The 17,942-nt window shown below is 34.3% G+C and overlaps 1 protein-coding gene and 1 pseudogene across 2 annotated transcripts; one reads left to right on the plus strand and one right to left on the minus strand.

The window, feature by feature from the left end:
* Positions 1–1,810: 1,810 nt before the first annotated feature.
* Positions 1,811–2,146, plus strand: LOC146949674 (uncharacterized). Its single transcript, XM_085748550.1, has one exon. The coding sequence runs from the start codon at positions 1,811–1,813 to the stop codon at positions 2,144–2,146; it is 336 nt and encodes a 111-aa protein (XP_085604676.1).
* A 377-nt stretch (positions 2,147–2,523) lies between these two features.
* Positions 2,524–6,364, minus strand: LOC146949675 (uncharacterized; annotated as a pseudogene). The gene is made up of 5 exons (XR_015028078.1): positions 6,156–6,364; positions 4,387–5,955; positions 3,610–4,280; positions 3,214–3,511; positions 2,524–3,130 (listed from the first exon to the last, which is right to left on the minus strand). The product of XR_015028078.1 is annotated as an uncharacterized LOC146949675 (transcript).
* Between the last annotated feature and the right edge of the window lie 11,578 nt (positions 6,365–17,942).

A 17,942-nucleotide genomic window follows, 5' to 3' on the forward strand; every position in this document is an offset into this window, starting at 1 on the left:
TATTTTTATTTAAGATCTTATGGTCACACTCTTTATAATGATTTTGTGTCATTTTGTGATGGCTTTGAAAAATAAGGTAAGGAATATTAAGTAAGTGCTAAAGGCCAAACGCCAAAAGCTTAGGTTTGGAACTTATACAAACACAAGGGAATCATGAGCTTCAAAACTAAGGTGGTTTTGTACTTTTTTTTACTAGGGTTTATATATATATATAGGGGTTTGCTAGGATACACCCACTAGTTTTTATTAAGGTGTGTTTTAGCAAAGATATAACTAAAAAGTTGTTAAATACACCTTAAGGTGAATGTTGCTAAAACACACCTTCTAAAAAATAAGTGGGTGTATGTTAGCAACTTCTATAGGCATTTGCTAGGATACACCCACTTATTTTTTAGAAGGTGTGTTTTAGCAAGTTATAACTAAAAAGTAGTTAAATACACCTTAAGGTGTAGCTTGCTAAAACACTCCCACATAAAAACTAGTGGGTGTGTTCTAGCAAATCCCATATATATATATATATATATATATATATATATATATATATATATATATATATATATATATATATATATATATATATATATATATAGTTTTCATTATTTTTGGTCTCGTTATGGAACCACAAATTTTCTTTCAGCTTTTTTCTTCATTGATGTAGAAAGGGTTCAATCACTTTTTTAGTTCTTCACATCATCCAACTCTTTTTTCCCCCTTGTGTTGAATTATGGAACATGATTCCTAGTAGTACTCCCGGCCCTTATGATGGCTTTCTCTTCTTTCCCTAAAAGAGTTTTTCAAATGGGACAAAAAAGATAGGAGGGACTTGTTCCATTTTTTTCTTTTGTTGAGATGGTTTTTCCAAAAACATGACATTTAGTTTAAAGAGGCTAGAAATTTGTTCAAGTAGTAAGTTAGAGCTTTAACGAAATTCCGGTGAACCATCATAAGTTTGACAAAAAATTCATATTAAAACTTTGACAAAATCACAATATGTCACCATACTTGCTTCAAATTCAATACAATTAATTTGTAAAATAGACTTGACTCCACATTTTTAGAAAGGAACACAATATGTCACCATACTTGCTTCAAATTCAATACAATTAATTTGTAAAATAGACTTGACTCCACATTTTTAGAAAGGAATTACGAAAAATAATGAGGTTTCTTAATCAAATTATTTATTTATTTATTTAAAATAGTTTTTGTTTTCAAAAGATTTTATCTTATAATATCAATAACACTATTGAGAAAACCAATGTTTTATTTTAACCTTTCAAAGTATACTTTGAAACGAAACGGGGTTGGGTAGCAACTCAATTGGTTTGAGGTAAAAGATTATAGGAGTTGGGAAGCTAAAAGTTTAGTGTTGACAAATGAGAAAAAATTATAGGCTAAAATGCACTTTTGGCTCCCTAAGTTTGGCCTCGTAGCAATTTTGGCCCCCTATTAAAAAAAACAACTATTCAGCCCCCCAACTTCATTTTCTTTTACAACTCGGTTGCCCCCTTCAATTTTTACTGGGTCAGTGAATAGTTGGCGTACACGTGGATTATAATAAATTAAAAATAAAATAAAAACGAAAAAAACAATTAAAAAACAAAACGGCACGTGAGGAGAGAGGAGAGGGACAACGGTCAGATTTTAGGGTTTTTAAACCCCAAAATCCATCGTTCTTCTTCAATCCATCCTTCTTCTCCAAATTGCCGCTCCTCCATCATTCTTATCCTTCATCTTCTTCGTCGATCAACTTTTTGGGTTTTCCTTCATCTTTTTTTTTTTCGTCCTTAATTGTGTCTAGAAAACGAAAATGGGTAGTGAATATTCTTCTTCATCTGGTGTCCAGAAACGTAGAACAAGGTTGGTATGTGATTGTGGTTCTGAAGCTCCATTAGTAACTGCTTGGACTTATGAGAACCCAGGTAGGAGATTCTATGGTTGTGGGAGGTATTTTCAGAGAAGAAAATGCAACTTTTTCAGATGGTATGACCCTGAAGTGCCTGAGAGACAAAAGAAGGTTATTCGAGCTTTGTTGAAGAAGAATGACGAATTGCAGGACAAAGAAAGAAGTCTAGCAAAGGCAAAGGCTGTCATAGTTGTTTTAGGAGTTATGTTGTTGATCTCTCTCTGTTGTAATCTGTCTTGATGTTGTAGTGTGTACCAAAAAAATGGTGTTAAGTTAAGCCTTAGTTTTATGTGTAATGATCTATAATATGTAATCATCTGTGTTTGGTTAACTGAATGGATTAATGTTGGTTAACTGACTGTTTAACTGACTGTTTGAAATCTGCATTCCTATTGTCATAAGAATATCATAGTATAATGTGAACGATTTGTTGTTTGAAATTTGCCTTTCTTTTGTGATAAGAATATCATAGCATAATGTGAAAGAGTATAAAGCAATCATAATGATATAACACCATAATATAAGTCACAAAAAGTGGTCTTAATCATAACACAATAAGTCACCATTATCATATAGAAACCATAGTGTACTTAATGATACAAACTTAATACCAAACTTAATACCAAACAGAAGCAAAGTAGTAGCAATAGTGTACTTAATTATACAAACTTAATACCAAACCAAAATACCAAAATAAGTAACCAAATTGTATTGTTAAAGGTTACAATCCAAAATGAAGACTATAATAAACAAGCTTCCTCATCACACTTTGTTAACTGACTGCTGAGTCCCAATTGCTTCCACATCATCAAGCTTCCTCTTCAAACCAGTGGTCCTAACTTTCCTAGGCACACTAAGTGTTTCATCTCCCACAATGTGGTTTCCTATTTTGAATGGTGAAGTATTTTGAGCTGAGTTGCTTGCAGCCTGTACTGATATGCTTGCAGAAGGTGCAGAAGGTGCAGCTGCAGATGATGCATGAATTTGAACAGATGATGCAGGTGCAGGAATTTGAACAGCAACATGAGGCTGAGGAATTTGACCATTTGCAGGTGCAGAAGGCTGAGAAGTGGCAGGTTCAGAAGGCTGAGAAGAGGCTGGTGCAGTAGCAGCTTGTGATGTTGAAGTAGCCTTAGCCTTTTTCTTTGTAGCAGGCTTCTTTTTGGGCCTCATCCTATTGTTAACTACAGCATGTGCATTAGGTTGCTCAACCTGGGTATTGTCCTATACACATACAAACAAAGATATCAAATTAAATGTAGTCATATCAGATAACTAATATACAAACATTAACTATATATATTTACCTTATTTCCACCTGGAGGTATCATCCTTTCAGCAGCATACTTCCCTTTGCAAGTTCTCTGATTATGGCCAAGACAATTGCACCTTTTACACCTAACAGTATCCTGGTTCCTCTTTGACAGCCTTGTACCTGAACCTGATGTAGCCTCATCATTATTCTTCCTCCTCAGTTTTTTGGGCCTGCCAGGAGTCCTTCTTACATAAGGGGGTAAGATTAGCTCAGTGTTAACTTGTGGCCATAATTTTGGACCATTTGAAGGAAGGATGAGATTCTCATAGGTATCTAAAAAGGTTGATTTTCTGTTTCAAAAGTAAGAAATATCAGATGAACAGCATAATAAAACATCAAATCAATTGTGCAAGATACAAGCACAAAAACAACATATCATATTACTGACCTATACCAATGTGCAACATATTCATCTGGATTTTGATTGTTAAACGACATACAAGCAATGGGATGAGGACATGGTATCCCAGTAAGCTCCCACTTTCTACAAGCACAAGTCTTCTTACTAAGCTCAACTACATAACTGTCAACACCATTGGACACAGTGAAATGTGAATAATCTCTATCTCCACACCAATGTGGGGACCATCCATCAGCCTCTTTTTTCAACATATCCAACCTCTTCACTATCATTGGACAAATATCACCTTGATACCTAAGCATGTAGTCTCTAAGCCTGACTATCCTATTACTTAGGTAGAATTTCAGACCCTCAACTAAGGAAATGATTGGCATCTCTCTGTACTCCAAGATTGAACTATTAAAAGCCTCACACATGTTGTTAACTTGTAAGTCACAACATGAGTATGTACTGTACCCTGCCTTTGACCACATCATTGGAGCATACTGATTCATTTCTTCCCAAGCAGGTACACTAAGCTTCTTCAAGTTATCCATAGCTTTCTTGAACTCAATCATTGTGGCTGACCAAGCACATTTCCATAATGCTTCCTTTAACTGCTCACCACCATGTCTTTTCTTAAAATTTCCATACAAGTGTTTAACACAAACCCTGTGCTCCACATGTTCAGAAAACCCAGCAATTGTATTCACCAACCCCTTCAACATTAATAAACAAAAAATCAAAGGCAAAATAAAAGAACATACAATATAAAACATTATGAAGATACAACATGATATTAAGTCTTTCAACATGTTCACATACCTTTTGCTGATCTGAGATGAAAGACCATCTCTTGTACTGAATTCCATTCAAGTCAGAAAGTAACAGCTCAAGGAACCAGTCCCAAGATTCTTTAGTTTCAGCTTCAACAATAGCAAAGGCAATTGGCATCATCTGATTATTACCATCCTTCCCAACAGCTGTTAGCAACTGACCCCCATATCTTCCCTTCAGGAAACATCCATCAAGGCCTATCAAAGGCCTACAACTTTGGACAAAAGCCTTCTTGCAAGCATAAAAACATACATACATTCTTTCAAACACAGGCCCATCCGCTCCAGGTTTGCACTTAATTGAAACTGTGTTATTTGGGTTGCTTCTTAGCAACTCTTCAGCATAGTTCCTCAGTTGAGCATACTGCTCTTCAATTGCACCTTGTATCATCTCTAAAGCCTTAACCTTTGCCCTATATATCTTAAACTTTGTCAAGATTACCCCCACTGGTTTTTACAAATTGTCCCAAGACTCTTAAGGGTTGCGTTTGGTGTGTGTTTCAAAATTGGAACCAACTTTTGAGCCAACAACTTAGTTTTGAACAGACTGATTTTAGAATTTCTATGACACTTGTGATCAGGATTGAAACTAGAAAGCACAAAATATGTTTTTGAACCTGTCCTACTAAATCTCATATGAAATGGACAAGTCTGCAAACATTTCACAATAATTCTTTTCTTCTCACTTTTTTTCACGTAAATGTTTTTCCTAATTTGCAGAGCATACTCCTTAACAGATTTCTTAATTAAATCAGCATTAGCAAAAGTCTGACCTAATTGGTACCTCACAACATCACCTTCAGAATACTTAAACTTCCTAGATCTAATATTACCTCTATCACTTTCATCTGAGTTTGGGCTATCAAGATCTGATGAATCTCCATTTTCATCTTCAAAGTCAGAAAGAGTTGTTTCAGCAGGATTCCTTGATGACTCAACACCAACCAATCTGTTATCAGCAGACACTTCAGAAGGCACAGCAGCAGTTGGATTTACAGTTTGTTCAGGCAAAACAGTGGTCCATTCCCAACCTTCATCATACTCACTATCATTCAGAGATCCAGCTACACTATCATCTCCTTCTACACTTTCAGCTCCTTCTTCAGCAAATGAAGCATATCCATCTTCTCCTTCAGCAACATATTCAGGATCTGTTTCATATTCAGACTGCTCTTCAACAACTTCTTCTACCTCTTCAATATCAGTATCATATCTGGCATCTACAACTTCTTCTCCTTCCACATACAAATCAGCTACTGACTCACCTTTGAACTCATTGATGAAGTTAATGGTATCTCTATCTGTCTTCAGTGCACTAAGACCATCCTTCAACTTTGCACCAGGACTGACATACCACAACTGATATGAACCCTTCACACCTATCTCTCTTACAAGCTTATCCAAATTTACTAAATTGACTTCATCTATGTCCCTTTTACCAAATTCGTAGATCTCACCATTATTATAGTCAACAACAGGGTCAGATGTAAAATAGCCTTTGTGGTGGAACCTTACCTTCAATGAGTGGTTCTCAGCAACCCTATTAGAAATGAAATTCGATTTTCATTAAAAAAGGGAACATACATTATTGTTGTATTCAATACACTACACCAACCCTTACTTTGAGACATAAATAGGAACAAAAATATAAAAAAAACAAAAAATATTTCTTTTCACATAACATAACAAACATTAAACAAACAAAAAAAAAACATAAACAGACAAAAAAAAAACATAAACAAACAAAAAAAAACTTACTTTGACACATTTTTGTCGGGAATCTTGTCATTCACCACATCTTTTCCGGACCCAGATGCCTTTTCACCAACCTTCTTCTGTGAACCAGCCGAACCAGCCTTTGAACCAACTTTCTTCTTCTTCGACCCACCCTTCTGGATTCTTCCACCTTTCTTTTCCGAACCACCGTTCGAACCACCCTTTTCATACGAACCTTCGACCCACTTCATCGTTTTCACCGGACCAAGTAAAACCCTAACTTTCGTGAGAGAGAGAGAGAGAGACTGGAAATGGAATCGCTATCAGAGAGAGAGACTGGAAATGGAAATGGAAAATAAGATGAATATAGGGGGCCAAATGTGTAACCCTAACTATCCACCCTCCTCACGTGCCGTTTTGTTTTTTAATTGTTTTTTTCGTTTTTATTTTATTTTTAATTTATTATAATCCACGTGTACGCCAACTATTCACTGACCCAGTAAAAATTGAAGGGGGCAACCGAGTTGTAAAAGAAAATGAAGTTGGGGGGCTGAATAGTTGTTTTTTTTAATAGGGGGCCAAAATTGCTACGAGGCCAAACTTAGGGGGCCAAAAGTGCATTTTAGCCAAAATTATAACATAACTAACATATTAACATCGTCATTAAAAAATTACTTCGAAAGAAGTCTAATGAAGTATTTTTTTTTTTTTTTAGGGAAACTGTAATGAAGTATCGTAAGTTGAAAAATATTTACCTAAATATGAAGAAAAAAAAATCATGAGAACCTAAATATGATAAGTAGTACTTTTTTTTTTTTTTTTTTTAAAGAAACGATAGGTAGTACATGACATGTCCCACTCTTAAATTTTTTTTTCTTATCTTTTACAGCCGGCCAAAGTGAAACAAAAAATGTAGAAACTACAAATTAAAGGCTCAATATGACCAAGACGACCTAAAAGTAGACCTACGTGGAGCAAGCCATGTAGAAGGGTCCATAGGGAGTTCATGTCGAGCAATCGAGCATCATTGGACCACCCTTTCACACTCAAGAAGAAATTGTTTTCTTCAACTAGATTCTTTTTTTTTTTTGAAAAGTCTTCAATTAGAATTAAGATCGGACTTTGAAACAAGTATATCAAAATCTAACTTAGTCTTGGTGTTTCACAACGAACCCAATTCAACAAATTATTTTGAGAGATAAATTTCTTATAAGTGATAAAGTTTTTCATAAAGGCTCTGTTAGGTAAACCCAAAAAAAGAGCTTTTAGCTCTTAGCTTTTAGCTTATAAGCTCATTTGACAAAAAAAGCTCTGTTTGGTAACACAAAAGCTCTGTTTGGTACAACGAGCTTATAGCTTATTTCAGGAGCTTATAAGCTATTTTTCAGAAGCTACTTCAAGTAGCTTTTGAGCTTATAGCTTTTAGCTTCTCATTTTTTCTTCTATATTTACCCTTATTATTCAAAGCAAAAGCTATCAGCTAATTTTACCAAACACTTCAACTAGCTTATCAGCTAAAAGCTATCAGCTAGCTTATCAGCTAAAAGCTATCAGCTAGCTTATCAGCTATCAGCTAATTTTACCAAACAGAGCCAAAATCAAGTTCCTTAACACCAATGTCCGATTTCAAAACAACTAGGAGTTCTACCATAGCTTACATGATACTATGAAATGGAAACAAAATTTAAAAACTAGAAAACATTCAACATATTGACCATTCCAAAATTGTTTTTAATTTCCGTCATATCTGAAGAATCCTTTCGATAAAATTTCATACTGTTATTGCAGAGAAAATGCGCACAAAAAATAGCAATGAAAAGAATTTTAGAGTCAATGGATTGGTAGGATTGTGTAGTGAAAATCAAATTTCGTGAAAAGAATTATGTTTATGGAGTGGTTTTGGGTTAGAGTATTAGAAAAGTTGCATGAGTTTCAAAATTTTGGTCACACTATGTATAGGGGAATGAGTGGGGGACTTCTAACCTTTCTAATTAAAAGTATTTTATTTACTATTTTATCTCTTTTATAATATTATTTAAATTATTAATTAAAAAATAGTTTTTTTTGACAATAATTAAAAAATAGTTAAATCTCATTAAAATATGAACTACTCCACTACAATAAGAACAATATTATCGTAAAAATATATAAAGGGAATACGAGATTTAAGGCAGGATCTTTCATTATTCAATTATACTATTAAATGAATTTTCCTATAATAATGTTATATTGTTTGTGTTATTGAAAAGGGTAAGAGTTTATATTATATTTTCTATATTGTTGTGTAATTGAAAAGGATAAGCAATTTTACGGTAAGTCACAAACATCTATGCATATAATTTTAATCAAATTCTAAATTTCATAAAAAATATGTTTATAATTACACGTGTTAATACAATAAAAAAAATGGAGAGAGGAGCATGTCCGTCTGAACGCTAGTTTAAAATAACAAAACTTTGGACATTATCAATTATAGAACAAAACTTTAAGGATCAATAATAGAATAATTAATACACCTACACATCCGTAAAATATTACTAACTATTTTTTTTTTAAATAAAAGCCTTTAATCTTATTGTTTCACACAAAATCATATATTAGACAATGAAAATATTTCATTTGTACAATAATAATAGATAAAAAAAAGGAATGAAATCTATATATATTGTATTGAATATATATATATATATATATATATATATATATATATATATATATAGATTCAAAATAAAAATTAGAATTTAGAATTCTACCAGTATAAATGTATAGATTTACATTATACTGATTAGATTAATATTCTCTCTCTATATATATATATATAATCAAATAAATATTCATAAAATATAAATTTATTATTAATAGAAAAAAATTGGTAGAAAAAAATTATAAATAGAACTTTTATTTTACATTTCAATATTTCATTCAGTTTATTAATAAAAAAAACAATCTTTCATTTCAGCAACGATCATTTTTTTAACAAGGTAAAATTGAATATATTGATCACACAAAGGTTCACTCCAGCACAAGAAGTGATAAGAGAGAACTAAAGAAACAAAGAATTATATCCAATGTGCATTCAAACAACAGTAACAACAAAAAGCCTCAGCTATGAGGCTAGCCCCAAATATAACATCAGATTAACCCAACAGTGATTAAAATCAAAACATAAATATGGATTTTTTGCTTTCAGCCACTAGAAAGATAACAATTATACTTTTTCAAGAAAATGAGCGACAAACTCCTCATTTTGACATAAACAACGACAATTTATTTCCTTCCAGATTACCCACACACACAAGTGAGTCATATAATCTCAAACTATTAACAATTTTTGTTGGAGAAACCACCGAACGCACCAAAAAGTAAACAATGATAAAAAAAAGCTTTAAAGGATTCGTTGAATGAATATTCATCCATTTTCTAATTAAGAACCAAAAGCTTCCAAAAACTTCACACCCCTAAAATAAATGGAAGATGTGTTTCCTCATTACCACAACTAGAAACACAAACATTTGCATTATGTTGAATTATTCCACGCGTTACCATATTATCTTTAGTTGGTATTTTGTAACAATCGCCAAACAAAATGAAGACTTTTAACATAATCGCTTTATGCTAAATTTCATTAAAAAAATTCACTTTGATGTATTGGTTCTACCGTTCTGAGCAACTAATACACCTCCCTAACAAACAGTGTAACCTTTTTAGGTGTTAGAAGCCATTTCCATCTATCTTCCCCATATGTGTGTGGGTGGGTGTGTGCGTGTTTGTGTGAATGTGTATAAAGGGTTGATATTAGCTAATGAGATAGATAGTCATAAATTTATATCCATGCGGTAGGGACCTCTCAACTAATCAATTGGACCGTTCAACTCATCGCAAATCATTCATATAATATAAGTATACAACCCAAATTAATAGTATTCATTTATTTATCATTTAGTGCATTGTTATAAAACAAAATTTAAATAGTTTATATAATGATTTATTATTTTAAGTTTTGATTAGTAGTTAGCCTTGTTACAAAAAAATATATATAATATTTTCAAGGCCTTGTTATGGATTTTTTTTGAAAAAAATCTATTTTTTATATAAAAAAATCACTTTTTAAATTTTTGTTGTGTTTGTTTTAGATTTTTAAAAAATTCATTTTGCTACAAAAATTATTTTTAGCCTCAAAATGAAAATCTATTTCAAGTAGCTTTTTCAAAATCTATTTTTTAATGCAAGGAACTCAAGTGTAAGAGTTTCAAATCTTTAAAAAATGATTTTTATGATAGTAAACAAACATAAATAGCTTGATCCTATTTTTCATCTCTATTTGATCTTCTTTTGTTATAAAATAAATAACATCAACTAGTTCACCAAAAAAGAAGCAGGAACTTACTGAATTGGTGTGCTACGACAGGTGCTCATAAATTATTACAACATGATCTTAAAAGATACTTGATATCAAGGAAGCAACATTTACATTCCAAGCATTATATGCCATTACCTCCAATTCAACTTTGCAACCAAACATCTTGATCACTATAACTTACAATTTAATTTAGAAGCACATAGATGTATAATATGAATTTGACTAATAATCAATACCAGCTCCATATTTACTAGAAAATTGCTTTTCTGACATTGGTAAGTTCACATTGACACAAGTAAAATACTTAAATGCCCCCAACGGTAGTTAACTGCTGCTGAGTAAGCCGGCAGCAGTTAACTACCGCTGGAAACCAGCGGTAGTTAACTACCGCTGGAAACCAGCCTGAGTAAGCCGGCAGCAGTTAACTACCGCTGGAAACCAGCGGTAGTTAACTACCGCTGACTGTTTTATCTTGGTTTTCGGGTGTCAAACATTGATTACGTTTGAACCTTTTTAACCTTTGATATCTCATTTTTTCTTGGGAAGGGAAAAAATAAGCAAAACCCTTGAGAATCGAGGTCCGGGAGTTGTTTTCGCTACGGGAAGGTGTTAGGCACCCATAACGACTATAGTATCCTATAGGAACCGTCTTTACTTTCTACGCGCGCGCTTTATTTTTAAATGCTATTTTGAAAAGTGATATTAAGCCTAAGAGTATTCTAAGTGAAGAATTGGAGGGAGAAGAAAGTGTTTGGATTTTTATTTTATTTGAATTGAAGGAATTTTGTCCTTGCCTACGTACCCGTTTAAGGGATCAAATCCACCGTAGTTCTCTTCCAAAAATGTTTTTGTTTTTGTTGGTTGATTTTAAGTTTGAAAATTGGAATTTTTTAGAATGAGAGAGAGAGGCCTCAAGGGCATAAGATTGTGAAATTGTGAGGTTGAATTAGTTATTTTGGAAAATGAAAGTCAAAGTATGATTAAAATTCATTAAGATTTTATTTAAGAAAAGAAAGGGAAAATCAATGGGAATATGGATCCCAAAGTTTATTAGGAAAAAGATTTGAGTGATGTTGTTCATATATTTTTTTTTGGAAAAAGGATTTTTCTAAGTATCGCGATTCCTAAGCATACATCTAAACATACATTCCCTAAACATACATCTAAAATATCCATGTGATGTGTGTGCATGTGTCGGTGCTTGTGTCTGTGTACATTATTAGAGTCCATTGTCCTTTACATCATGTCCTAGTTTACATTCTATGGTCTTGCAAGAAATTAAAATTGCATAAAGTAAAATACAAAATTCCTAAGTCTTTACATTCTAAGCCTTGGTAAAAATTAATATGCAAAAAAATTAAAGTGCAAAAAATAAGAGATGAAAATATGATGTGAGATGCTTATGAAACAATGAACAAAGGGTTAGTAACAATAGGCATTGAATAGTAGAAAAAAGTGGCAAGAAAATAAAGCATATCAACATGGTAAAAAAACAACAAAAAGTGGCAAAAATGCACTTAATAAAACACCAAAATTCCAAGGCAAATGCAATACCTATAACTCTCACATTTTGACACTTTTCAAAGGGTTTTTAGGTTCAGCCCCAATGTGAAAGTCACAAGAGAATCATAAGCCAAGGAATCATGGTATGAAATTAAGCCTATTTTTGCACTAATTACACATCAAAAATAACAAGTAACTTGCTAACTAAGCAACCAATTATCACACATTCAAAACAGCACCAAACACTACATATTATGCAACAAACAATACTCCAAGATCAATCAACAAGCCACAATTATTATGCACCAAAGCAATAGAACCAAAACATGTAAAGAACTCCATAAAATTGGACAAACCAATGCAAAAATTCAAGCAAATCCACATGCATATTTCCTCTAACAATTTCCAGCATGCAAAATTAGCAAGAAACAATCCTAAATCATTTAACAAAAATACTATGAGGACTCACCGAATTTTACAAGTTTTTTAACAAGATTTTTCCAACAAAAATTAGAAGAAAACAAGTAAGCAATGCAAAATAATTTTCTAAAATTTCTCTGATCAAAATTTACATGCAATATGCCAAGATTGATCAAAAAAATGCAAGAACATTAATAGCAATTTTTTTTAGAATTTTTGACAAAGCTTTGAAGCATGCAGAGGTGTAAAAAGTGAAAGCAATGTGGAGAATAGCAATAAAACTTCAAGAAAAACGAAAAAAACAACCAGAGGCCCAAGCCCAGTGTCTGAGTTGGATCTGGATAATCCAACTGCTTTACAGCCGTCAGATTGATCCAGTTCTTCTCAAACCCTAGATCCAAGGGTCGAAGGCACATAGGGAGCATGGGAAGCCAGTGCACGCGCACGCGTAGGATTAAGGCATGGTATATAAGCTGGATATGAAGGAACAAACTCACAAAACACTAAGATGACTCTCTCTCTAAGATGTTTTAGAGAGAGAGAGTCTGCAACTTAGGATTTCTTCTCCGTCCTTCCTTTCTTCTCCGGCGCGGCGGCCGGTCACTTTCCGGTGCCGTCGCCGTCGCCGGAAAACCAAAACAACTCGGATTTCAAATCTTTTTATGATTTTAAAACCGTTTTTCACTTCTAATACCAAATCCGAGCTTCGTTTTTGAAAATAAGGATCGGAGAAGTGTAGATCTAAAGTTTACTGTACATATATGAAAGAGACGAAAACGAAGGGAAAGGAAGGAAGACAAGATCACCTTTCTTGATATGCTTTTCCTTCACGTCGTCATTTCGATTTGAGCACTTCTTGCTTCGATCTGCAACAGCTTCTCTTCCTTTTGTTCGATTCACAATTCGAACTTGATTTTGGGAGTTTGTTGAACGATCGTTCTTGATGAGGATTCGGTTTTGTTTCGTATCCCTCTATTTCACTTGTTTCACACGTTTGTCACTGTCACGAACGGCTTGAACTGATGAATTTTTGATGTTTTCATTGTTGGATTCGTGTATGAACAATGAGAACGATGAATTGATGAGTTCTTGAGGTTTGTGATGAACGGTTGTGATGGTTTTTTGTGATGAATCTGAACGGATTTGTTTATCTCTGGAGGTTGAAGATGATGAATGTTCAAGAATGTTCTTGAAGATTCATGCAATCTTCTGTGATTTTTTTTGGTGTTTGATCTGTGAAAAGTAGAAAGAGAAAGAGTAATATTGTTTGTGATGAGTTGTACAACAATGAATGGATCTGTGTGACTTGGCCTGTGACTGGGCTATTTATAGCTGACATATGTGAATGCTGGACCAATAGGACACTGCCACGTGGCATAACTAACTTTTGGACAAAAATCTGCAAAATGAACAAATAAAAGGACCCAAATGCAAAAGACAAGACTAAAAGGACTAAAAAAATAAAAAGATTAATAAAATTGAATTTTAAAAAAAGTAACTTGAAATAAACGTAAAGTGAAACGATTAAAAATGACAAAACGGACTAAAACGAACCAATTACTTAAATGTGGTACTTTAAAGTAACCTCTCTCTGCCGAAATTTCGTGTGAAATGACCAAAATGCCCCTGGGGACTAAAACGACTAAAAATAACTCAGATGCAATTTTAAAATAGTTTTTTGGCATGGAATTAAAGCAAGAATTTATGCAAGCCAATTGAAAAGACTCAGGGACAATTTTCAAAATTTGAACAGAGTTTTGACACATGAAAAGACTAAAATGCCCCTAGGGGCTAAACTGACTCAAAATGACTTCAAATACAATTTTTGAAATGGATTTTGACATAGAATTGAAATGAAGGCTTATTCAAACTATTTGAAAGGACTCAAACAAATTTTTAAAAGACTGAAAGAAATTTTAACATAGGAAATGACTAAAATACCCTTCTATGTGAACTTTGCAAGTAATATTGAAATAAAATGCAGAGCAAGATGTAATTGATCAGAGACATATCAAATGACTTGAAATGCAAGAAAAGAAGAATGGAGCTAGTATTTTTAGGTCTAAAATTAGGGTATAACAGCTGCCCCTATTTAAGTTTCTTTGTCCGGAGAGTCAAGAGACGAAGTCTTTGATTTGACGGGACGAAGATACTTAAATATTAACATTTGCACTGTTTTTGGACATAAAAATACGCTCTCGGATTTTCAGAATCATGAATGCCATGCAGTATTTTGATTATGAATGCAAGACAAACAACTGGAGTCTATGGAGCATGTCATGTCACTGGGGATTCCGGTGGACATTGACAGGGTAGACAAACCAGGGGATAGAAAATAGGGTACAAGTTGTTCTTTGGATCGAACTAGCCACTTGACCAAGGAATACAAAACAAGAGGTAGGTACAAGCTGTTCTTGGGATCGAACTTGGCACTTGACCAGAAACACAGACATATAGGCAGATACAAGCTGTTCTTTGGATCGAACTTGACACTTGATTGATGATACAAACAGATAGACAGGTACAAACTGTTCTTCGGATCGAACTGGCTGTTTGGCTGGAGATATAGACAAAAGGGTAGATACAAACTGTTCTTTGGATCGAACTCGCCGTTGGATCACCATCACATCATGTGGGTAGGTGCAAACTGTTCTTTGGATCGAACTTGTCGTTTGTCCGGAAGTATAGGTATATAAGCAGGTACAAGTTGTTCTTTGGATCGAACTAGCCACTTGACCGATAACAAGATATGTATTGGAAGTTTGATTTGGAAAGATAAAAATTGAGAGTAAGTTGATATTGACTTGATTTGAAAATAGACATGACCATTATTGTTGGCCCAAGAGCAAACAGGGAGTGGATTAACATTGACACACACATTGAATTGAAAGTTTGAGGTTGAAAGAGAGATTGAAAGTTGAGATTGATCATAGACATAGACATTGAATTGAGAGTTGAAATTGAATTGAATTGGAGATTGAAATTGAGTTGAATTTGAGATTGAAATTGAATTGAGTTAAATTGACATTGAAATTGGATTGAAGGTTGAAATTGAATTGAATTTGACAGTTGAAATTGAAATTGAGATTGGATTGAAATTGGAGATTGAAATTGGAAGTGAGTCGAATTTGACAGTTGAAATTTGGATTGAATTGGAATTGAGATTGAATTGAAATTGGAATTTTGAGTTGAGTTGGAAATTGAAATTGAGTTGAATTGGAAATTGAATGTTGATTCAAATTGAAAGTGGAGATTGAACTGGATTGAAAGTGGAAACTGAATTGGATTGAAAGTCGAAATTGGAAATGCAGCATGTATGTATGGTATAACAAGATTACTGAATGTATGAGCACATAAAATGCATGATTATGCATGTATGAAGGCTTGAAATGCATGATTGGTTTGTAATTTGACAATAAAGTTCCACGGAGATAGACGAAACATTGGAAGATTGGGCACGTAGTGGCTCGTGCTGCAACATATTCACATAGAAATCCTCTTTGGAGAGACTGTCGTTGAAAGACGTATCAAAACCATGGCTGAGGGCAATATAAACTTGTAGAGGAGGGATCCTTGGAAGATTCCTTGGTACAGGTCGCCGTTGTTAGGCGTGTCACTGCTGGGTAAACATTGGATGTTCGTATCTGTGGTCAACGCTTTTCAATATTTCATTCTTTCATCCTTTCATTTTTCAATCCCATTTTTGCCTGAACCGCCCTTTCGGGTTTTCGATTCACCGGGGAGTAAAGTTCCTTTCATTACCCCATTTTTGCCTGAATTGCCTTCATAGGTTGTCATTCAGCGGGGTGCTCATTTTTGCCTAAGCCGCCCTTTCGGGTTTTCAACTTAGCGAGCTTTTTATTTGCATTTTTTCCAATTTCATTCTGTTTTTCATTCTTGCCATTGACCACAGATCATCCTGGGGAGTAACCTGCTTGTAACACGTATTGAAATAGACAGTGACACTCATTTATTCATGCATGTTTCATTGAAATGTACCCTATTGCTCAGGTTTGCTTTCAAAATAGACGGGAAAAAAGCTTTTCAGTTTTCAAAAATGTTTGTTTCAGACATTGACATTATCAAAATGGAAAGAAAATATTTTGTATATAACATTGAAGGTAGAAGGAAAAATAGAGTTTCAAACAAAAACACAGGCTTAAATTGATGTAGAAGAGTGAGAGTCAGCCAAAGGCATGACTTCACGGATTTACAAAGCTTGGAAAATGGTAATTTTATTGGTTGGTGATACATTGAACACAATGACCGCTACATTTCATAGAAATTTTGAATTCACAAGTACAGAAGCTTCTGATGAAGATGACCATTAACAGTTGTAGATGCCCCAAGGAGTGATGGTGATTTGCCAGATATAGTTACTTGTCTTTTATTGTTAACCTCTTTTTTGCATGAACCGCCCTTTTGGGTTTTCGGCTCATCGAGGCGCTCATTCTTGCTTGAGTTGCGTACAATCTCAGCGAGCTTTTTCACATATATATTTTTTGTCCCTAACTTTTGCCTGGATCGCCCTTTCGGGTTTTCGATCCACCGGGAAAAGCATTTTTGCCTAGGCCGCCCTTTCGGGTTTTCGACCTACCACGCTGTTCTTTTCTTTTTTAGACAAAGTATTTCTTGACTATATCGGCATTAACAGGGTTTGGAAGCTCAACACCATCCATGTGTGTAAGAATCAAAGCACCACCAGAGAAAGCCTTCTTGACAACATAAGAACCTTCATAGTTAGGTGTCCACTTGCCCCTTGGATCGGGTTGTTGACTTATCCTTATTTTCAATACAAGTTCGCCTTCCTTGAATTCTCGAGGTCGGACTTTCTTGTCGAACGCATTCTTTATTCGCACTTGGTACAACTGTCCATGAGCCATAGCATCCATACGTTTTTCTTCAATCAAATTCAACTGGTCGTACCGACTTTGACACCATTCAGCCTCAGTTAATTTTGCTTCCATGATCACCCGAAGAGATGGAATCTCCACTTCCAGAGGGAGAACTGCTTCCATGCCATATACCAAAGAGAAAGGAGTTGCCCCGGTTGAACTGCGCACTGTGGTACGGTAACCATGCAAGGCAAAAGGTAGCATTTCATGCCAGTCTTTGTAAGTAGTGACCATCTTCTGAACAATCTTCTTGATGTTCTTGTTAGCGGCCTCGACTGCACCATTCATCTGAGGTCTATAAGGAGAAGAGTTATGATGTTCAATCTTGAATTCTTCACATAAAGCCTGCATCATGCTGTTGTTCAGATTGGAACCATTGTCCGTGATGATCTTGTTGGGAACACCATATCGACAGATGATGTTATTCTTGATAAACTTGACAACCACTTGCTTGGTCACATTTGCATAGGAGGCAGCTTCAACCCACTTGGTGAAATAGTCAATTGCCACTAGAATGAAACGATGTCCATTGGAAGCCTTCGGTTCAATTCTTCCGATCATGTCAATGCCCCACATAGAGAAAGGCCATGGGGAAGAAATAACATTGAGGGCATGTGGAGGCATATGAATCTTGTCAGCATAAATTTGACA

Source organism: Medicago sativa, chromosome 2, assembly GCF_051527215.1.
Source record: "Medicago sativa cultivar Bolivia chromosome 2, Bolivia_mono, whole genome shotgun sequence".
Taxonomy (NCBI): Eukaryota; Viridiplantae; Streptophyta; class Magnoliopsida; order Fabales; family Fabaceae; genus Medicago; species Medicago sativa.